The following is a 23,636-nucleotide window of genomic DNA, read 5'->3' as shown; positions in this document are numbered from 1 at the left end:
CCTGAGCAGACCAGCAGGCGGAGAATTACTGGGCGCAAATGGAACAAGAGGCAACGAAACGGCGAACATCATGAGCCCTCGTGGGCCACCAAAATCTTTGACTTATCGTAGCAAGAGTGCCCCTCACCCCAGGGTGGACGACCAATTTGGAAGAATGCCCCCAGCGAAGGACAGCAGGACGGACGGACTCAGGAACGAACAATTGGCCCTGTGGGCACCGCCGAGGTATTGAGACATGAGTAAGTGCTCCCTTTACCAGCTTCTCGATTCTCCAGACAACGACCCCAACCACGCAACAGCTTGGCAAGATAGTCTCCGTGATTGAGGCGTTCTCCGACGAACCAAACTGGCGAGAGAGGGCGTCAGGCTTCATGTTCTTAGAACCGGGTCTAAAGGAAATAGAAAAATCGAAACGGCCCAAGAAAAGAGCCCAACGAGCTTGACGAGCGTTTAATCTCTTAGCAGAACGAATGTATTCGAGATTTCTGTGATCAGTCCAGACAATGAAAGGTATAAAGGACCCCTCTAGCCAGTGGTGCCATTCTCCAAGAGCCAGGCGGATAGCTAGAAGTTCACGGTTCCCTATGTCATCGACTGAACACAGCTCGCAGATCGTGGTACTCCTCCAGCACTCCAGACATATCACCGGGTTCCTCCTGAAACACAGACACAGAAGAGACAGCAGGAACAGCAGAGACTAAACACTTAACATGACAAGACAAATTCCATGACAAAATGGTCCCTTCTGCCCAGTTAATCTGAGGACTATGCTGTACGAGCCAAGGATGACCTAAAACTACAGGACTGACAGAGGAATGAAAAATTAAAAAAGAAATAGTCTCTTGATGATTGCCAGAGATGGTGAGACTCACCGGAACGGTGGTTCGATGGACCTTAGACAGCACACTGCCATCTAGAGCCAGCACAGTGGAAGGGTCCTTAAGGTCACACAAAGGAATGTCTCTCTCTAGAGCCCACGCTTCATCAATGAAATTTCCCTCCGCTCCCGAATTGAGGAGATAGAAGAGCCAGGCCAGCGGAGAACGACTGGGAAAGTGGTACGAGTTCTTCCAGAAGGGAGAGCGACGTTGCGCTTGCCAGTACTCCCCTTTCTACTGGAGAGCATTCTCTTTTAACGAGCAAACAGCGACAAGATGGCCTGAGCGGCAGCAGTACATGCAGAGCCTGTGAAGGATACGACGTTGGTGCTCAGCAGGCAAAATCCGTATCCCTCCCACCTGCATGGGCTCAGGAAACTGCGCAGCTTCAAAGGAGACAACAGGTGCAGTCGGGGGAGCAGGTGGCTCAGCAACCACGCCCTGTGCACGGCGGCGCAACTCAAAACGTTTGTCCAGCCAGATTGCCAGCTCCACCAGTTGATCCAGGCCAGTGGGAAAATCACGAGCATAAATCTCATCCTTAGGGTCAGAATTCAAGCCCTCTAAAAAAGCGTGCAATCAAGGCAGGTTCATTCCACTCACATGTGGCAGCTAATGTGTGGAATTCTATGTCGTAGTCGGGCACGGAGCGCCTCCCCTGACGCAGCACAGCAAGCAGACGTGAAGCCTCGCGTCCGTAGACTGACCGATCGAATACCTTGGTCATTTCCTCCTTGAATGAGGTGAACCTCTCACAGCATGCTGCATCCGACTCCCAGATGGCCATAGCCCAGTCACGCGCTCGCCCAGACAACAGAGAGATGACAAAAGCGACCTTGGCACGGTCCTCAGCGTAAGTGGAAGGCTGAAGGGAGAACACAACCTCACACTGGGTTAGAAATGCCCTGCATTCAGTAGGCTCACCTGAATAACGAGGAGGGTTGTTGACTCTAGGTTCGGAGGCACAGCTGGAGGTCGGAGGGCTCGGCTGATCCCGATGAAGATAATGAAGGCGACTGTTTAAATTACCAGTTTTATAAATGCAAAAGTTTTATTTTTGTATCAAGGAATTTTATGTACTAAGTAGTTTTTCTATTTGTCTCAAGGGTGCCTTGCTTTATTACAGAAGACTGCCAGTCATGTGTGCAGTGACTGCAGTCAGCTTAAATGACATTTGTTTAATAAAATTGTGTTGACTAAGAAAAAACAAAATAAATTTTTCTAGACGTATTAAACTATCTACTGCAGTCAAATAAGAAAAGTAACACAAAACAGCAAACTACAATCAAATCTATGCATATATCGAATCGAAATTGATTTTGAATCAAATCATAACCTCAAGAATCAATTTGAATCAAATCATGAGGTACCAAAAGATTCACACCCCTAGACTGTGTTTATCATTCTCACTGGATCACAGTTTCTCTTGCATGTTTTGCCAAAACACACATTTATAGCAGCTAGAGAAACTAATGTTAAAATACTAATTTAACTGATTTCTCAACCGTATGGTAGACCTTACTTTGAGTGTGAAAAAAATCAGTCAAAAGAAAGAAGATCTTCTACTGCCTCTACTGTCTACCCCGCTGTCTGCTCTTGGCATGGAGGAATAATATGCCAGCTTCCCTACTATTTAGCAGGCAAAAACAATAGGCTATATTAGGAGAGTAGTATGTCTCAATTCATAAAAAAAGTAGTTGAAAAGTACCTGGATGGCCTACTACCGGCGATATTTTGAAATACGTACAAAGACACTTTACTATTCCATGAGGCTTTAGGAGAGGACTTGTAAATTGTGTGGAAGGAACACAATTTACATTGCAGTGCCAAAATGGCAGATGCAGCATGTTTGGATTGCATTCATATACATTCATATAGAACATAAACTGTTTCATTTATTATTGGTCGTGAACTAAGTTCTTCTTCAGATGTAGTACTTTGACGGTATGCGATTTTGCATGTAGGAGAAAACTGATGTAGAAGAAGACAGCAATAGTGTCCATTTTGCAAATAGTGGTAATTCATTTCACAACGTGTGAAATCAAGCAAGCTATTTGCGTTCAAACACCAACATAGTGTATGATTTTGGTCTAATGCCGGTTTCACACAGACCGTGTCAGCAGAGCGTAAAAGAGTGCTTACACAGTAACACATGTATAAAAGCACTTTGAAAAGGTTGGTTGTACCTGTCAGCCAAACCAAAACAAGTAGAAAAACTTGAACATCTAGTATCACAAGTAAAATTACACAAAAAGAAAGAAAAGAATTTATTGACGATAAATGGACCTAGATATTTTACAAAGCTTGTAGTATTCCTGTTGTGAAAAATTTTCCTTTTGTGTAAAATGCTTTTTATTGCTGAATTTACTGAAATTTTCTGAATTTATCAAATATGTTATGAATAAAATCAATGAAAAAGGCCTGGATATTATATTGACCACCACAATATAAAGTATATGTATTATTTATTTATAAACAGCCTTTTTTTTAAATAAATGCAATTTCATGTGGACCCTGATAATTATGGAAGGTATCTAAGACTTACTAACATTGTTACAGGTATGTTTATTATTCAAAAAAGTCCATAAAGTAGTACTGCAAATGTAAAGCAAGATTTACAATAAACTGACATCTCAACTGTATGGTAGAGTTTTGTATCTTTTAGATAAAAACATACATTTTAAATAAAGAAGACAAACTAAACATAGGCCCATAAATACAAGAGATAACAAGCACCTAAACTAGACACAGGTGAAAGGGAAATCAAAAACCATAGAAACAGAAAAAAGACAAAATAAGAGACAATTATTTTCATAGTTCACAATTAATACTCCTACCGCCCCCGGCTAAACGTCCATGCACCCCAGCCGTCTCAACTCCTCCTCAAATACTCAACCGCTTCCATCCAGAATATCAACCATGCTGTGTCCCAGTTTGCCTACTTCTATTATGCCCTAAAATATGCACTTTTTGTTAAAAAAATACATACTTTTGAGTGTGGAGAAAGCTTTGGGACATACTACTTCGTCATAATTGTGTCCTTAACGGTCATCTCTGTCACTTAGTTACATGTATCTTGTCACTGTTTAAACTGCCCTGTCAATCATCTTGACCTCACTCTGGGGTCAACGAACGCGCCGGCACATTCTGCTGGATTTTTTCCTCATAACAGCTGTAATGATGGGTCGGCAGAGCGGGGATCCATTTGCAAGCTTTATTAAGAGCAGTATTTACACAGGTAGACAGGGGCAAAGGCAGGAACATAAACAAGGACAGGCAATGGTCGAGGCAGGCGGCAGACAAACAGTATCGGGTCACAGGCAGAGATCAGGGCAGGCGGCAAACAAACACAGTCCAGTACACAGGCAAGGTTCAGGGCAGGCAGCAGAGAATCACAAAGAATAAACAATCCAAACGGAAACCAGGAAACAGTCCACAAGAAAACGCTTAGTAATGATCACCACGGCAAATCAAGACTTCGCAAACGGTGTGTGTGTGTGTGTGTGTGTGTGTGTGTGTCTTAAATAGTCCAGGTAATGATCTGCAGGTGTGTGTGGCAATTGGTGATTGGTGCATGTGATTGGAAGGGAGGATTATGGGAAGTGGAGTCCAGGAACTGACAGGAACAGACAGTGATCGTGACAACAGCAAAACCAAATACTCAGTCATTTTTGGGCATGCAAATAAGTGTAAGACATCATGTAGAAACTGTACTTTTATTTGTGTTACACTCTCAATAACAAAAAAACTTGTGCTTTTGGAAAATAAAGAAAATAAACAGGGTGCGCTTTCAGCTGTCTCAGTCTTACCGAGCATTTTTCTGAAACACGTCACAAAAATGAACTGAAACTCAGCAAATACTTATCACACAAACATGAAGCACATAAAATGAAATGTCTACTGAAATGTCTACTTTTAAATAAAACAATTCAAATTTAAAACAAATATTCTCCTGCAATGTAATCTGTATGAAACTAAAGAGAGGTGTTAATTTTCCTCTGAAGAAGAGCAGGACTCCGACGATGAATTTGCATTTTGAAGAGCGACTTGATCTAGCCGAGGTTAAGTCATTTAGTTTTACTCATATTAGTTGACATGCTATAAACATGTACATATTTTACTAGTCTGGACTATTTCCAGACTTGCCAGCCAGTTTTCAGAGTATTGAAATTTGAAATATGTCCTATTATAAGACGGTTCCCAGATAGCATGTAATCATTGAAACAATGTTGAGTCAGTGTTGATGCATCAACGCTAATTGCATTGAATTAACGTTACAAAGTGAAGTTGCTTTAGTATCACTCTTGCACCGTCAGTTAATGTTGAAGCAGTGTTGAGATTTCAACCACAAATCAATGATAATATTGATTCAACATTACAAAGTGATATTTTTTCAACATCACTTTTGCACCCTCATTTAATGTTGAAACAATGTTGAGATTTCAACAATAAATCAATGATAATATCATTGAATCAACATTATGAGGTGATGTTGGTTCAATATCACGTTTGCACCCACATTTAATGTTGAAACAATGGTAAACAAAAAAATCAACGGTAATGCTATTGAATCAACATTACACTATGATTGATTCTACATCACTGATATTGAATCAATATTGGAATTAACGAAAAATTATCAATGGTAATATTGTTGAATCAACATTACACTATGATTGATCCTACATCACTGATGTTGAAGCAACATTGAAATTTACAAAAACAATCAATGGTAATATTGTTGAATCAATGTTACACTGTGGTGTTGATTCTACATCACTGCTGTTGAATCAATATTAAAATTAACAAAAATAATCATTAGTAATATTGTTTGATCTATGTTAATGTGATGTTGATTGAACTGAAATGTCATCATAAAATAATGTTCTGAACAACATTAATATTGCAGCTACACTTCAATGGTACGTCAACAAATTTCTGACCATTTCAAAGTTTTGGGAAAACCTTTTAAAACAAATGACACCTTTCCAGAAATTGAGTCATTTTTATTATTACTATTTATTTGACAGTTTAACACATTCACAATATTAGATTTTTCACACCACGGTTATTGTGGCCAAAATAATTCACAATATAGATATATCGTGATATCTATAGAATCCTTGGGGAAAAAATGTATCAGTCAAATTAATTTTTACTTTGTTTATTTAGTTTTTCTTTTTAGGGTTGCTGCACATTAAGTCAAATTTAAGGCTTTTTAAGACCTTTTTAAGACCTGAAGAAATAAACATTAATACTAGCCTAGCAGCCTATACATTAAGGCTGTTACCAATCAAAAGAAATCATTATCAACAAAATCCATCTTTGCAATACAGAAGTGACACAGAATGAGAAGTGGCATTAATATATTTACACAGCATTTACAATTTGTCTTCATAAATTTAATTCAATATTTAAATATGGATTTATTTCTAATTTTAACTTTTTAATTAAAATGTACTTTAAATGTGAAACTAAACCGCCAGTAGGTGGCAGCAAATCACAGTCTTAATGAGTGAGTGAGTCATTCATTCAACCGATTTGTTCAAGTGACTGATTCATTCAGGAAGCAAGCAAGTGACAGTCTTTATTGAATGGGTCATTTAATCATTGAACTGATTCGTTCTAAACATGGATTCAGTCAGTAACAAAAACATTTCTGTCTGTTGCACAGGGCTCTGTTCTGCTGTTCATAATTTTGAAATTTTCGTTGGCGAAATAAAGAAAAAAAACAAACAATATTAACAATACTGTGTCTAAAATATAACTCACATTGTTTATTCAGCAATAAGTTAAATGAACATGCAGATTTGGGGAAAACGGCACTGATATTGTAATACAACTACATCTTATCATATGACAAAAACTCGTAGTGTATCTTGAATTTTGAGGGCATATAACTGCATGCATAGCTACATCACGCTGAGTAAGACGAGTAAAAAAATGCGGTACTTATTAAAATAATCACCCTTTATTTAAATATATGAACACAGAAAATCGCTGTTAACAGGTTAATATTTCCCATTTCATGACATAATCGCAATTTACTCTGTAAAATGGCGTAATCCGCAGGGTGATGGACACGGAGGTGTGATATAAAACAGTTTAATGTTGTTATATGTAATATGTCCCTTAACCATTAGGTGAGAGTTTAGTTGCAGTGTTAAAGAAATTGAAGCAACGCAGTCTGCCAGTGTTCATGATGAGTAGCAAACAATATACACTAACAAGAAGCGACACTCAATAGAACGGCCCATTGCAACACCGGCGCCCAGCAGCGGCCCTGCGTTTCCGCCATTTTGTGGTGGAACCGACTCGGCAATCCACTAGTTTCTATGGCAATATCAGCTGCTTTGTTAAAAAAAACGTACATTAAAGCTGAAATCCAACCTGAATGATGACAACACAGAATAAAATACTATCACTAGTGATCATCAAATCCTTTTAACAGTTTATTTTACACACTTTGTGTTTAAGTCTTCCACTTTTTTCACAAAACCTTTGCTCTCTAGAAACCCAGTCAGTTTGGGTTAAAATTCTTTGAAGTTCAAGTATTAGCATTATAAACACTGAATTAATGCCAACATATGAAATTAAATTAAGGACATGCATCAGAAAATTTGGGAATGTTGGACAATAAATATATGAATATAACAGCTTGATTTTGCAGTGTTGTCTAATGTCCGTTAAAGCAAAAGTGTCAAAAAGTGGGAATTATGTGATAACGGACACAGCAATGCATCATCAACAGTGTTAATCAAACAGTGTTAATCTGCATTTACTCTTAAAGAGTTAATTTAACAACAAACAGTGAAAAATACCTCCTAGTGTTGGTGAAAGTAATCAGAGTTGAATTCTGCCTCGTTAAATTTACTCTGTTAAGCTCCGCCCCTTAAGCCAACGCCGAAGACCTGAGCATTAGTTCTCTCGTCGCCATTTTCTTTTGCCTCGCACTAAAAGGTAAGCTCTTTTAATTAACTTATTAAAACGTAAGTTTAATATTTGATGTTAACAATTGTGATAATAATGCATAAGTTGTAGTTTTTTGATCTGGTGTAATTTGGTTTAAACTCGGAAATATCGAATAGGTAACTTCGCTGCTAGTCAGTCGGCCTATGTTGGAGAAATGTGCTTTTTTCCGTCACAATGTCACGTGGTAATGATAAAGTTTAAATTATGTCAGTAATCTTACTTAATTTGACTTTCAGCTGTAGTTGGGTGTATCCGTTTATTGTGTTTATAGTTTTTTTTAAAAACGTTTAATTATCTAACGTCTCAATAGGGGGTAAGCTGACACATTTTTATGTATTGATGGTCGAAATCTTGCAGGTAGGGCTGTGGCTGGTGTTTTCAACATTTATAATGTAAACGAAACGTGTAGCACGTAATGTCGTTGTGGATTGAAATGTTTTAGCATGTCTTACGACGTTACATACAGAACAAAAACATGTCAGAATAAATTATATTATGTAAACCGTTCGAATGTTATATAAACTATATATTTGCTACTGTTCAGCTCCCGACAGATTAAATGTGTCCAATTAAGTTAATCATAAATTCTATTTGTCGAATGCCACCATTGCATTTTTATTGAAGACACATTAGTTAGATGGTGCTGTGGGATAGCGTTAACATGGCCCAACACTGAGCAACGAAGAAGGTGATGGGGAAGGCGGAAAGTCTCTTAAAAATACCCGCTTTTTTGTTTCTCGTCACTTTAACCTCCTGCAATGGTTACGGTAACACGAACAGCTATTTTACGTTATTGTTGTTAGACATACACAATCAGTTGACTTGAGCAGAGCGGCACATGTTAGTGTTAGTACAAGTAACGCATTTTGAAATTCAGACTCTTTGTTAGGAGTGACTGTTACTGGCATGGCATAGCACATATTGCTGAACTTTTTTTTAATTAACAAGTTTCCCCTGTGCACTCAAACAAGTCCCTGTCTTCATCCTTTGACTCCACTGACTCACAGGATACACTCATTATTGAAGAAAGGTTTTCAAGTACACGAATGAGGCTAGAAGATGAAGCTAAAAAAGGTGGACAACACGTTTTTATTTCATTTGAGGGGGAAAGAAAAAAAACTGACTGTTGAAACTAATAAATCAATTTAAAAATCCAACATTAATTTGATCTTTATATGATTAAACATTTAGAAGAATATGTATAAATCTTGTTTGAAGTAGTATTTTTACATACCATATTTATGTTTTTGTTTTGATTTTTTTTTTTTTTTTAATCGTTAAGCTGGTGGAATCTACTGCAGAAATCTGGTGGGGAGCTTATAATAAATGAATAGAATCAAACTACATCTTTGGGGGATGAAACGAGAAAAACTGTCAATATCCTGTCAGCTGACATGACAGAAAAGAATGGGTAATTTTCTTATTATTAACTGTGTGTATATGATCTTTCACTATAGTTTTATCATCTCTTTTATTTATATATATATATATATATATATATATATACACATTTTTTAATTTATTTTGCAGTACATCACAACCAAGGAAGGTGAATGAGAAATATGCCAGAGTAATTGTGGTGTTGTTCCTGTATCTCAGTGACCCCTTTTTCAAAAATGGCTAGGTAAGTATCACACTTTTTCTTTTTTTTTTTCCTTTTTTTTTAAGTTTTAATTATTTGACAAGTTTTAAATGGTGTATTTTGCTCTTGGATTTTAAAACATTTTTTTCCCCCTCCTTTTTCTGTGCTTTTGTCTTTCTAAGGAGCATTGCTATGTTGGTGAGAGTGCCACCAGATATTTGCCATGGAGAATCAAAACTATACAGAGAGGCATTGCTAAAGAACAAGGAGTATCATTTGAAGGTACAAAATGAAATGAGAATTTCATTGTGTCATCTTTCATGGCAGTTTTGTTGCCATGGTGTTGCATTAAAGGGTTAGTTCACCCAAAATGAAAAATTCTGTCATTAATTACTCACCCTCATGTCGTTCTAAGACTTTCGTTCATCTTCAGATCACAAATGAAGATCTTTTTGATGACAGAATGCTGTCAGATTTCCTTCCATAGACAGTCTTTGCAACTGACACTTTGATGCTTCAAAAAGTTCATAAAGAGATTGTAAAACTAATCCATATAAATTGAGTGGTTTAGTCCAAATTTTCTGAAGAGAATCGATCGCTTGTTATGATGAACGGATTTAATTTAGGCTTTTACTCGCATGTAAACATTGATCAGCGAACATAAGCAGAAGCTCAACCGAACCTGAATAACGCACAAGAACCGTGCTGGTTACGTGCTGCATAACCAGTGAGGTTCATTCTCGTGTGTTACGCGGTACGTTTGAGCTTCCGGATGAGGTTTGTTTTTGTGCGTTATTAAGGTTCAGTTAAGCTTCTGCTTATGTTCACTGATCAATGTTTACATGCGAGTAAAAGCCTAAATTAAATCTGTTCATCATAACAAGCGATTGATTCTCTTCAGAAAATTTGAACTAAACCCCTCGATTCATATGGATTAGTTTTCTGATGTCTTTATGGACTTTTCTTTATGAAGTTTTAACTTTATGAAGTGTCAGTCGCAAAGGCAGTCTATGGAAGGAAATCTGACAGCATTCTGTCATCAAAAATATCATAATTTGTGTTCCAAAGAAGAACAAAAGTCTTATGGGTTTGGAACGACATGAGGGTGAGAATTTTCATTTTGGGGTGAACTAACCCTTTAAATGTGACTAAGGATTAACTTCATATAGCATTCTTTAAGCAGTGTTGATCTTAAAATGCTTTGTTGTTCATCAGGAAAAGGATTGTCTTGTCAAGGCCAGAAAAGGCATCTACGTCTCAAATAGGGATATCTTGTCTTCTAGAAGGTTTGTTTTTATTTATTATTATTTTTATTATAATTTTCTTGTAGTTTTCTTTAACATATTAGTCCTCTGCAATTTGCTTGGTTTTCTCAGAGTGAAACAAGCATTGAGGAGCATCATAGGGAAGTGCTCAGCCCTATGCTGTGGGAAGAAGAATTCAGTTCACCAGTTCTTCATTCTTGATCAACATGTCATTCCATGCAAGTCAGCCTCTTCTCTTGATGCCTTTGATGAAATTTTTAATGGGATTAATTTACCCAAAAATGAAAATTCTGTCATTAACTCTCCCTCATGCCGTTCCAAACCCGTAAGACCTTCGTTCATCTTCGAAACACCAATGAAGATATTTTAATGAAATCTGAGAGATTTCTGTCCCTCTGTTGACAGTTTACACAACTAGCACATTCAAGGCCCAGAAAGGTAGTAATGAGACATTAAAGTAATCCATGTGACTCTATTGGTTTAACCTCAACTTTATACACGCATTCACACAACAACGACTGCTTTCATTTCAACAAATCACTCATGTGTCGTGGTGCTCTCATGTACGCACGTCCCGTTTTGCATTGCTTCATAAAACTGAAGTTAAATCACCAGAGTCACATGGGTTACTTTAATGATGTCTTTACTGCCTTTCTGGGCCTTGAAAGTGGTGTAGGCTGTCAATGAAGTGACAAGTCTCCCAGATTTCATCAAAAATATCTTCATTTGTGTTCTGAAAATGAACAAAAGCCTTATAGGTTTGGAACGACATGAGGGTGAGTTATTAAGGAGAGAATTTTCATTTTTTGGTGAACTAACTTTTTAAGGCACACTTTGTTTTTAGGCACCACTTATAACACTATTCTACACAAGATGTACACTTTCATTCAGACCACAGTGTACAACAAAGATGTTGACTGTACTGCATATAGTGATGTATTGTCATTTCATGCAGATGTGATGTATTTTTGTGCATATACGTGTATGTTTCTTGAGACTGACAGCGTTTAAATAAATGTTTTAAATGTGATGTCGTTGAACTTGTTTTCTTTTCTGTTTTGAAAACACCAATTGGGTTTTAAAATTTGAGAGAATTTTTCACTATTACAAATGTAAATAAACTCTACATAAGTGAAATATTAACACTAATCGGAGTTAATTTTCCTGTAGTGTTAAACTCTAGTAACACTCTTCAGTGTTGAGCAGTGTTAAATTTCTACTCAAAATAGAGTTAATTTAACTCTGAAAATTTGTAGCGTGATCCATTAAAATGTACAATATATATATATTTCAATTCAGACCTAGATACTATTATTACTATTACTCCACTAGGTCTGAAAGATATTGTTCGCTGCAAACATGATGATCTTAAATTTATTAATTATTAATTTACTATTAATAAATGTGTAAAGTTGCATAATATGGAAATACTCAAAGTAGGCTAACTACGTTACCTCAGATGGTTGAACGGTTAATCCACAACTGGTAAAATAAAACATATATAAGACCATACAACATTTACTGTAGGAGCCATACAATTTACTGGTGACTTGATTTGAAAAACTGTTCTATTGCGCTTCTGATTTGGCAGTGAAATTCGCCGTTTTTGGGTGCGTAAGATGTGAAGGATTTCACTGCCAAATCAGAAGCGCAATAGAACAGTTTTTTAAAATAAGTCACCAGTAAATTGTATGTTTTTTTTTTTTGTTTTTTTTTAAACAAAGCAGCTGATATAGTGTGTGGGGGTCATGGTAAACCCTGCATTGTGAACCAAATGTCCCCACTAACAGAGCAGCATAGAGTGACTGTATAACTGACTGTATAACATAAGACTGATTAGCGGCATTACCATGGTAGAGAGAGACTGCCTCATTACTGTAACTCACCCTTCATCTGTAAAGATCAACTACAGTATAAATTCAGTCATATGTTACAGTGAGAACATTTACTGTATTGCCAGCACACGCTGTTCTACACAAAATCTTACGACTGTGTCATACTTTACACCTTTTGATAACACACTGAATAGATATTATTACAAACATTATGGATTTTGTCAATTATGTAATTTAGGTAATGTAAGTGCATTTTCTAATGTGGCATCCGTAGCCTGTGTAATTATTTCAGCAACAAGGGTGAAATCCAACCAAATCCAAACTGATCACACTTGTAACACAGCTAGTCATTCTTTCAAATCCTGATCTCATGCTTTCATTCTAGCTGTACATATTTTCATTTTACATAATCACTGTTTCAAACACAAGATCATTGTGATATGTAATGAGAACATTTGGTTTAATCACCAAAACACAACAGTATGTTCTTCTTTCAGTTTAGTACTTTCAACATTCAGTTAATTCAATAGCAAACAATGCAAGATACATGTTTCAAATCACCCTTGATGCTGAAATAATTACACAGGTTACAGATGCCACCTCAGAAATAATTACACCCCTGTAATATCAAACTCTATCCCCATACACTAACCCTACCCCTAAACCTACCCATCACAGAAAACTTTCTGCATTTTTACATTTTATAAAAATATTATTTCATATGATTTATAAGCCGTTTTCCTCATGGGGACAAAAAAAACAAAAAAAAAAGTCCAAACAAGGTCTAAAATTACTGGTATTACCATCTTTTTTGGGACATTTGGTTCACAATGCAGTGTTTACCAGGACCTCACACACACACACACTTTGAAAATTGTGGTCATCATCTAAGACAATTGCTTATAATTCATTACATTTGGTTATCCATATCGGAAATTGCAAATAATTTCTATAGGATCTATGCCTAAAGAAACTAAATCTATAGAAATCTATAGGTGTACCAAATGACTCATTGATTAATCATTTAATCAAGTCCAGTTGGATTAAATAATAGACAAATGTATTAAACTGAACGAGAAGAGATGCAAATAAAAAGTTTGACAGTAATAGCATTATGAAAGGCAGTTACTGTGAATGAAACATTTATATAGATGAAACACTTATTTTGTATTGTGAAAAGGATACTTTGTGATTTTGTGTATTGTACTAAAACAATTGAAAATATGCTGAAACGTTTGAAAAAAGTGCATTTTTGATGATCTGTTGTGATATTAGTACTAAGAGTTTTGAAAATGTACACCATACTTGTGAAAATAATACCAAAGCGAATAAAAAAACCTGTAATTTCCTGACAGTTATGCATATAGGCTACTGGTATTATACTTACGCATTCACCTGCAATTTGCACTTTTTTTTAATTTGCTAAATTTGCAGGAGGGCACGCAGCACCCCAACTGAAAATCAAAAAGAGTAAGTACACGTTTACCCACCATTTTACATATGATAGTTTTGTTCATATAATTATTAGGGATGTAATGGTAGACATCATGGTTTGGTACGTAACTCGGTTTTGGGGTCATGGTTCAATATGAGTTCGGTACAATAGAAAAAATGTTCATACCAGTCCAATTCTCACTATTAACTAACTATTAACTTTAACTTTTGCCTCAATAAACCCCTAATTACTGCTTAATAATAGTATAGTTGTTAAATATAGGTATTGGGTAGGATTAAGGGATGTAGAATATGATCATGCAGAATAAGGCATTAATATGTGCTTTATAAGTACTAATAAACAGCCAATGTCCTAGTAATATGATAAGCAACTAGTTAATAGTGAGAATTGGACCCTAAAGTGTTACCGGAAAAGCAACAAATCCACAATTCTAGGTTACTTTTCATTTATTTTGAACAGACAGTAGTGCAAATTACAGTTTTTTTCCACCTAGTGGCATTTAGTCCCCTGGTTGGTACAGTACAGCCTCCTGTGGTGTAGTAAGCACTAAGCAGTAAACAGAATACACTCTTGCATAGGTCATATTTTTTTGCAGGGCTGATAAAAAACAAACAAAAGATATTTGGTCACAATCAGCTACAAAACTGAAAAGCATCTTGTGTTATAAGAGTACAAAATAAATAAAATGATGAAAATAAAACTTGTTCATTAAAGGGGTCATATAAGTCTCTGGTGTTCCCAGAGTGTGTATGTTAAGTTTTAGCTCAAAATACCCCACAGATAATATTTTATAGCTTGTTAAATTTGTCACTTTTTGAGGGTGAGCAAACGCGCTGTTTTTGTGTGTGTCCCTTTAAATGCAAACGAGCTGCTGCTCCTACAAAGAGGGCGGAGTTTCAAGAGCTCCTGTTAGCGGCTCCGATTACCTCAGACTCACTGAAAATGTCAGAAACTGTTCAGCCTTTTATGTTCAAACCGAAGGTGGACAATGATGGAGGGACTCGAGAAGAAGTGACAACATGTCGAATGAAACAGGACGCTTCTGAACGGTTAGTTGATGAATTTATGTACCTGATGTGGAGCAAAGAAATTATACTGACAAGAAGTGAAAGCCAATAGATAATATGTGTAATGGTTGGATTCCACAACTGATTAAAACATATGTAGACTAATTTTCTAAAAATGTGCTCACTTCAAATGTTGTTTCAACAAAATGTATTTAACAGATAATATAATACATTTATTTCCAACATACTTGTATATTTAAAAATATTAGTAACCGTGCACAGTTCAATTTTTCCTCTTTTTTTTTAAGTTATTGCAGTCATTAGATTCAGATGTAATTCTATAAGCATGTGGATGGTATAATATTAGCTTACACATTGTTCTGATGTTGTTTTTCAAATTAAACTCCTATGCTAGGCTGTGTCTGTTAGCCACTATGTCGTCAAAGTGAGTTTACAGTGTCGCGCGTGTAAAACCAGACAACTCTTCACACTTTACTCACTCATTCGGTTTGTAGCTGCTCTAGTCTGATTGATTGATACCATCAGTGGTTCATCATGGGACAGAGAAGTTCACGAGTACGATCTTTTACGGATAGCGAGCAGGTTTACGACCCAAACCCCAGCAGCAGCAGCACGGCGGAGAAACAACATCCTCATCGGCCTGATGAGAAGCCTGTTGATGCTGCTGAGGGAGAGGGAGACGTGCTTCCCAACTCGCGCCCGAAAAAGAAGAAAAAGAAAGGGGGCAACTTCTTTAAGTGGCTCTCTTTCGGTGGGAAGAAAAAATCCACCAAAAACCAGAGCTCAGATCAGGGTGAAATGAAGGACCAAGATATTGAGACGGAAACACCCAGGAGAAGTACCGACGGTAAATGACACAACTATGTTATAAAGTCACTTCAAGTTCATAATTTACACCTAAATGAGTAACAGGAACTTTTCTGCCCCCTATAGGATGGTTTTAAACAGACCCTCTATAATAATTAAGTGTAAAAATCAATAAAGTTCTACTTTTTTGCACTTTAAAAATCAATAGATGAACAATTAGTAACTTACTTTAATATCAAAGCGTCGCTGTTCCCAATAAATCAGTATTTTACCAGTTAATTGACTGCTAGCTAACTTCTTGTGCTGATATTCTCCTCTTCAGATCAAAAGTCTCTACAGTCCATCTCCAGATCTGTAGAGGTCATTGATCTCGAGGAACCTCCTGCCGGTGTTATTCGAGTCCTTCCCGCTGCTGAGCCTCTGGTGCTCGAAGAGCTCCAAACTCATGTTCACGACGCTCCAGTCAGTCTGACAGCAGGTGAAACGTCTCCTCTGACGAAACCGCTGGACAGTAATGAAGTGAACATGAGACCTGAGGGTGAGTTTCCTAACACAGTCCCCAACAATAATCTCACAATATCTGCAAAGCAGCACCACTAAACATCGTCTTGTTCTGTTCATCATTTAATAGACAACATTTGCTGCCGATATGCAATTGGCCGTAAGCTGGGGCAAGGTGGATTTGGTGCTGTCTATGAAGGCACTCGTTTGGCGGATGGCCAGAAGGTCTGACGTCTTTTTTACTTAGCAAATGGTTTTTGATCTGAATTATCTCACTTTATCCAACGTAAGCCATCTACCTGTATCATATATTCACTCTTTAGGACTCTTGATCTGTTAGAACTTAAACTCTCGCTTGAAATTTATGATACGACCTCTACACACATTAATTGCTTTTTGTTTTGTCCATCAGGTGGCAGTGAAATTTGTCAAAAAGACAAAACACACGGAGTGTATCAGCATTGTGAGAATAAGTGATTTTTCAATAGACAAACTCAATCGAAACTGAGTTAAATCCCTGTTTAAAACCATCTAACATCATATAATGTTTCTTTCTTCCAGCCTGATCATCCCGAGCCCCTTCCCAAAGAAGTCGCTCTGACAATCCTGGCCAATAAAGGTCCAGTGATGGACATCATCAAGCTGCTGGACTGGCAAGACCAGCAGGACTTCTACGTCATGGTCCTCGAGCGTTTCTCGCACAGCATGGATGTGTCTCGCTTAGTGGAACGCAACGGCGGCAGCATCGACGAGAACTTTGCTCGGCTCATCATGTGGGGGGCAACACTAGCCGCTGATGTGTGCTGTCGCCGTGGGGTTTACCATGGGGACATCAAATTGGAGAACCTGCTGATAGACTTTAATAACCTCGAAGTCAAACTCATTGACTTTGGATGCGGCGATCTACTGACAGAATCTGCGTACACGAGATTCTGTGGTGTGTAAGAGTTCTCAAAACTCTTGTGAATCAGTGAACTCATGCTGCGCTAGAGACTCACACATGGGACAAACTCTTTTTCCTCCAGGCACAATGATGTACTGCCCTCCCGAGTACAGGATGAAGGGCGAGTTTCATGGAAAGCCTGCGACGGTCTGGACTCTGGGGATCCTCTTGTTCAGAATGCTGTGCGGATACTTTCCAGATACTTTTGACCTGTACAGAATCAACATGAACACCTGGTACAAACCGGGCTTGACAGAAGGTGATTTGTTTATTACTTCAAGTACAATTCTAATGCTAAACTTCATAGGCTTTATAGGAGATGGCCGTATAGATAATGCAGGAATTTGTCGGCTTTCTGACATGAAGATCTTAGAATAAGGATTCAGTGGAGTGGATGTAAAGTTTACGGTAATAATCAGACATCTCTCCATCTTTCTGCACAGATTGCTGCCATTTGATCTGCTCTCTTCTGCAGCAGAAGCCTGAGCGTCGGCCTGATCTGGAAAGGATTGTTTACCACGAATGGTTTTAGGTACTGAGCCATAAGCTAGAAACTATTTAAGATGTATTTTGAACATCTCACCTGTTCAAAGTGTAATGAATTTAAGCAATAAAACTCATTTCTGTCTTTTGTTCCAGGTGTAAGACCGGTCACAGCCACTCCAGAAGTGACATCAGTGACATCTCTTTCTGTTTGATGAAAAAATCCACCAAAAACAAGAGCTCAGGATGAGATGAAGGACCAAATTACTGAGATGGAAACATCCAGAAGTACTGACGGTAAATGACAAACATTTTATGAGTATATTGAACTCTATGCGGTTTCCTGAAGCTCTTCAACGTCACTTCATAATTTACACCTAAAAATGAGAAACTGCAACTTTTCTCACCTCATTTCTGTTTTATTTGTTCCAGGTGGAAGAGCGGTCACTCCAGAAGTGTCATCTGTTCATCTGTGTGTCTGTGGGCTGAATCCAGTGGCGTCTCCATCCATCCATCCGCTTTAGCCTCTTGCATCTTGGCTTGAAGTAGCAACACTAGCATCTGGCGATATTGCTTTCCGAAGGATGTGAAAATAAATAATTGTACTTTTGCAAATAATTTGAGTTTAGTTCATCTGAACAGCCACAGAGGTTGCTTTCAGAGCCTTCAGAGATCTACTGATGAGTCAAAAATGTTACCATACAGTGCCTTCAACTTGTGTAAAATTGTATATTTTATGCTTGATATTCAAAACAATAAAAGACATGGTTTTGCAGCACATAGATTAATCATAATTGATAAATGAAAATTGACATATTGCACTCCTTCAATTGAAACTTAAACCTAAATGTAAATCTTAACATTGAATATTTATTTAATTCCATAAAGAAACAATTTTATAAAAGAGAATGATTTTATTTTGCAGGTATTAAATGTGATTAATGATTTTGCAATATTGATCATAAATAATAAAAAGATTTTTTATTTTTTTTTTTGTTACACACTTTAGGGAGGCTGTTAACTAATATCTGCTCCTATGCATAATAGAGAAGATGAATATGTTTCATAAAAGTGTTTTGTTTCTGAAGCTTCTCCAGCATTGCACATTTAGTATGTTTCCCTAATCAAACACACTTGATTCAGGTCATTAGTAGAGACTCCAAGACCTGAAATGGGTGTCAGACAAAGGCCCTGTCCCAAATGAAAATCAAAGCCCTCGTGGTCCACACTTTCGTGAAGTAATGCGTCCTTTGACTGTCGGCTAGAAGTCTGCAGCGGCGCTCACTTCAGTGCGGGTTCAGCAGAAGTGCGCATTGAGGGCGTATAGGGGCACTCGTGAGCACCGTTCTGAAAACTACAATGACAAATGGGACACCCTCTGGTCTTGTCAAGTGCACATGAAGTGTGTCATTTTTGGGACAAGGCCAAAGGAGACATTCAAAATGTGCAGTGTTGGGGCTCCAGGAACAGGTTTGGGAACCACTGCACTAATGGCATCAGTAAAAGCAAAAATAACAAAGTAGATTCAATAATGTATGTGAGGGAATAGTTCCTAGTAATACATCTGTGAAAGTGTGCATCATCTGAAAAAAAGACACATACACTGTATTGACCAGCCATGACAATTTAATTTCCCCTCGGGGATTAATAAAGTTTATCTAAATAAATCTAAATAATTGTGAAATTCACTAGCAAATTCTGAGTGAAAATTGTTTCTACATCATTTTTGTTTTTTAGTATATTTCTAAAAAGGATTCTTACAGTGCTAGTCGTTGACTGAGAAGTTCTAGTCTCTCGTCTCTCATCGGCTGCGTCCGAAATCACATTCTCTCTTGAGTGGGTACTTGTTTTGAATAAGTACTTGTGACCGCTAAAAAAGTCAGTTCTATATAGTTTGAATGTGTGCAGCATAAATGTATTCCTGACTTATTACATTTGCAATGTTGTCATTATCATGTGACCTAGCAGTGCCTACTTTATAGTAGTGAAGCATGTGATTTTGGACGCAGTCAGGGATCCACAAAAGCTCCCCCACTTTAGGCACCAAGAGGTCTACAGCAGCCAACTGTCCAAATCAACAACAACAAAAATGATCAGGAATGAGCAGTGAGCACATTGGGTGTGAGGAAAAGTAACAAGAAAGAGGCTTCATGGACATGCTGAATTCAAAAATATCTTTACCCCATTTGATTTTTAGCATGTAATCTATAGGCTTCAAACACATAAAATACCATACTTAACATTTTTACAGAGATATATGGCGAACACTTGTAGAGCTGATTTAGTAAGATGTGTAGGAAGAAGTCTACTGTTGTTTCTCTGGTTTGTTTTCCCACTCACTTATGTACACCAGGCCCAATGAACTGAAGGGACACGACTCTCTCTCTCTCTCTCTCTCTCTCACTGTAGTGAAAAACAGAGACAATCAACCACAAAGTTCACTGCGCCAATACCAGCTCATGCATACAATTTGTTTATCTAGAGTACACGCTTTGCTGCTCTTGTAAGTCTATATAAAGTTTGAAAGCATCTCAGAAAATCTAATTTACTTTAAGGACCAGTCTAATGCCCCAATGTTATCAAATGAGCCTCAGCAGAAAGTGTTTCCCCAGGATTAGAACCAGCTGTCACTAACTTTACCGAGAGTATATCTGTGTCTCAATGCAAATACTATCCATACTAAATAGTGTGTGACATTAGTAATATTCAATCCTATTTAGTAAGGTGACCAGATTTCTGAAATGGAAACTGGGGACATTTCCTATTTGAGTGGTCAAAATATCACCAAAATCTAATTTGTTATTATCTATTTATTTGACGATAATGGCGCTTTGCTGTGGTCCAGATCCAGATTCCGTTCCTCATGAAGTAGCGGCGCGCGCGCGACCAAGTGTAGCTGCACAGCCCCCTCTGTTGGAGAACATGATCACTACACAATTTCTCCAGCACACTGCTGTATGCTCGTCGGGCTTTTTGCAATGTATATGCGGGTTGTTTTGAACGAGCTATAAAACGGGGACATTTCCAGGGACAGAACACCAAAAACTGGGACTGTCCCTGGAAAATGGGGACGTCTGGTCACCCTACTATTTAGGGCGGATAGGGTGGATAGTATGTACATTCATTGGGATGCAGGTATGACTTGTTTTGAGAAACACACCACCTAGTGGACAGATGTACCTAATGAAGGATTTTACTTCACCTGAAGCCTACACGTGATTTAGTGTTTTATGATAGGCCTATATATGTTATTGTACTAATTATGCAAAAATTAACAGCCTCAGATGAGTAGAAATGCTTGGAGTCAACATTTGAGGATGCAATAAACAGGCTAAATAAATAAATAAAAATCATATTTAATACGTACCCTTACGAAAAAGAAGTTTATTCAAGTGTGCTATTAGTAGCCTATACTTATTTTTTAAACTAAAAATAAGAAAGTATACTTTCAGTCTACTTTTTATATACTTCTCAGAAATATACTTTATGTACTTCTGAGAAATATACTTAAAAGTGCACTTAAGTATACTTGACTTCCCTGCTGAAAAAAACAGCATATGCTGGTAAAGGTAGGTAAGGTCCTGGACCAGTTTAGGACCAGCATAAACCAGTTTAAACCAGCATACCAGCTTCAAAACCTACCTTACCAGCATGCTGTGTTTTTCAGCAGGGTTATACTGACAGAAAAGTCTAAGTATATTTGGCCTGTACTTGGACTCAGTCTTTTGATCGAGATATAGGCCTACTTAAAAGTAAATTTATAAAAGAATAGTATAAAAGTACATTGTTTGAAAATATTGATTTATAAAGAAAACAGATATATTCCTAATTCTGAGTATCTGAATTTTTGTGTAGGCTAGTCCTCTGGTAGTGTACATAGGAATTTACATCAAATCTACTTCACTCTTTCCTCGCCATTGACTGAATTTTCAGGCTATATACGGTAGGGGGTGCTGTTACACATCTTCTGAAAGAGTACAGAATCTCCAGATCAAAACGCAGGAGAAGAAGAAGCTGAAACAAGCGAGAAGATTACTCGCGCAAATGTAAAATAAAGCGATCATCAAATATTTACCAGCATATAAATCAAAACTGCCTAACGTTACTGAATGAGGACTATGAAGCTTTGGGGTGTTGATGGACTCGATCTACTCCATCTGTGTTTGATCATCGTTCTGAATCCCATCCAGACATAGTCTTTGACAAAAATGCAATTTTCTCAGCTTTTTGTTTAAAATGTTTCCTTTTTTTAATGAAACTTACCCATATTTAAGTGTTGATAAAAAAGGATTCATGAAGCTAGAATAAAAAATGTATGAGTTCAAGTACAGTTAAAGGTATTTCAAGTATAAAAATAATACTTAAATAGGAACACAGTAGTATACTTAAAGTGCAAAAATAATATAAAATGTAAACCATAAGTGTAATGTTATGTTCACTTAAAGAAAACTTACAAGTATACTTGCACTAAACTAGGCTAGTAGTTTACTGAGAGTATATTTCAAAGTGTACTTTCATATAGCTAAAAATGCACTACTAGTATTAAAATAGTAAACTACTAGTATACTTATAAGTTTACTTGTAAGACAGATGCAGTACAAATGAGAAAGTTTATACTGCTACAGTTATACACTTAAATGTATACTTCAATTGGGCCAATTTAGTCCCAAGCGGTATTAAAATAGTACACTTACAAGTTTACTACTAGAACATTGATACTAGTATACTTACTATATGAATAAAAATATACTTGAACATTACTTAAGTATACTTGATAAAATGAACTTGAAGTATACTTCTTTTTCATAAGGGTAAGCTTGTGGATCATTAAAAAACCTGTCTTGAGAGGATTACTGCCTCGCATGGTTTTACAGTGCTACAAATAACATTTGTGAAGTATTTCGTGATGATATTTTATGATTAATCATGCAGTTACCTGTAAATGAATTAATGACCATTCTGGGAAAAGTTCGTCACTCAGTAATTCATGGTGAATCTTTAGAAAATTAGAAGTCACCAAAATGTAGGCCTATAAATAAATTGGATAGAGTCAGTGAAAGAGCCTGTCAAATACAGAAAAGTTTTTGTTCTTGTTGTTTTATGAGATTTTTTGTCACAGTAATTTTTTTACATGGCAGGTAAAATATTTTATGTTAAAGCAAATTTATCCAGCTGCCTATTTAACAGGCCTATCATATTTTGGTAAATTGCTAATAGCCTATATAGGCTAGCTAAAGAAATTCTCAAAGACATCGGTCACATAAAAATCATTAGTTTGCTTTGCGTTACAATAAACGTAATATTTTTAAACAACAGGAATATTTTATTTAAAATATCATATAGGATATATCGTAATTTATCGTATTATGGTTTTGATCATAAAATAGGCTACATAAAATAGCAAAATAAATATTAATATATTTATATTCTTACATACATAACAGAAAATTTGCTTTGTTTATTAGGCTACTATTTTCTTGCCGCTGCAGTAACGTTACTGTAGGTGTCATAAAATTTACTGAATTTGAGAAATTTTCCATCTGATCATTCTGATTGGCTGTTCAGCTACTGCCACCTGTTGGTACAGAAAGGCGTTTCATCTTACGCAGGTGCAGAACGGACGTGCTACTTGGCCGTTGGGTTGGCGCCTGATGTGAGCCAACCCCACAGTCTGCTTTCGTCGCCACTAGTTCGTCGGCGTCGGCTTGGTGTGTTCCTGCCTTAAGATGTGATGGATTCTGTTGTCCAGTTGACATTTTCACCCCAAAATGGCTGCTGCACTACCGAAGCGCCACCTAGTGGCTGTTACCCAAAAAGCATCAGAGTTTCACCTCTTGGGTTCTCTTTGTGTGGAGTTAACTATCCTAAAGTCATTGATTAACATAT

At 37.1% G+C, this 23,636-nt stretch overlaps 2 protein-coding genes across 2 annotated transcripts in view; both read left to right on the top strand.

Moving 5' to 3' along the window:
- The window catches only part of LOC127517762 (GTPase IMAP family member 9-like), an 86,464-nt gene that overhangs the window by 15,246 nt on the left and 47,582 nt on the right, over positions 1-23,636 (top strand). The window lies entirely within an intron of this gene.
- On the top strand, positions 16,184-18,436 carry LOC127517949 (serine/threonine-protein kinase pim-2-like). The gene is made up of 8 exons (XM_051904187.1): positions 16,184-16,361; positions 16,455-16,549; positions 16,737-16,787; positions 16,886-17,261; positions 17,350-17,526; positions 17,711-17,799; positions 17,907-18,047; positions 18,183-18,436. The coding sequence occupies exons 1-6, from the start codon at positions 16,349-16,351 to the stop codon at positions 17,797-17,799; spliced, it is 801 nt and encodes a 266-aa protein (XP_051760147.1). The 5' UTR covers positions 16,184-16,348; the 3' UTR covers positions 17,907-18,047; positions 18,183-18,436.

Source organism: Ctenopharyngodon idella, chromosome 8 (assembly GCF_019924925.1).
Source record: "Ctenopharyngodon idella isolate HZGC_01 chromosome 8, HZGC01, whole genome shotgun sequence".
NCBI classification, from domain to species: Eukaryota; Metazoa; Chordata; class Actinopteri; order Cypriniformes; family Xenocyprididae; genus Ctenopharyngodon; species Ctenopharyngodon idella.
The sequence above is the reverse complement of the archived record's forward strand: the minus strand, read 5'-3'. Positions and strand labels throughout refer to the sequence as shown.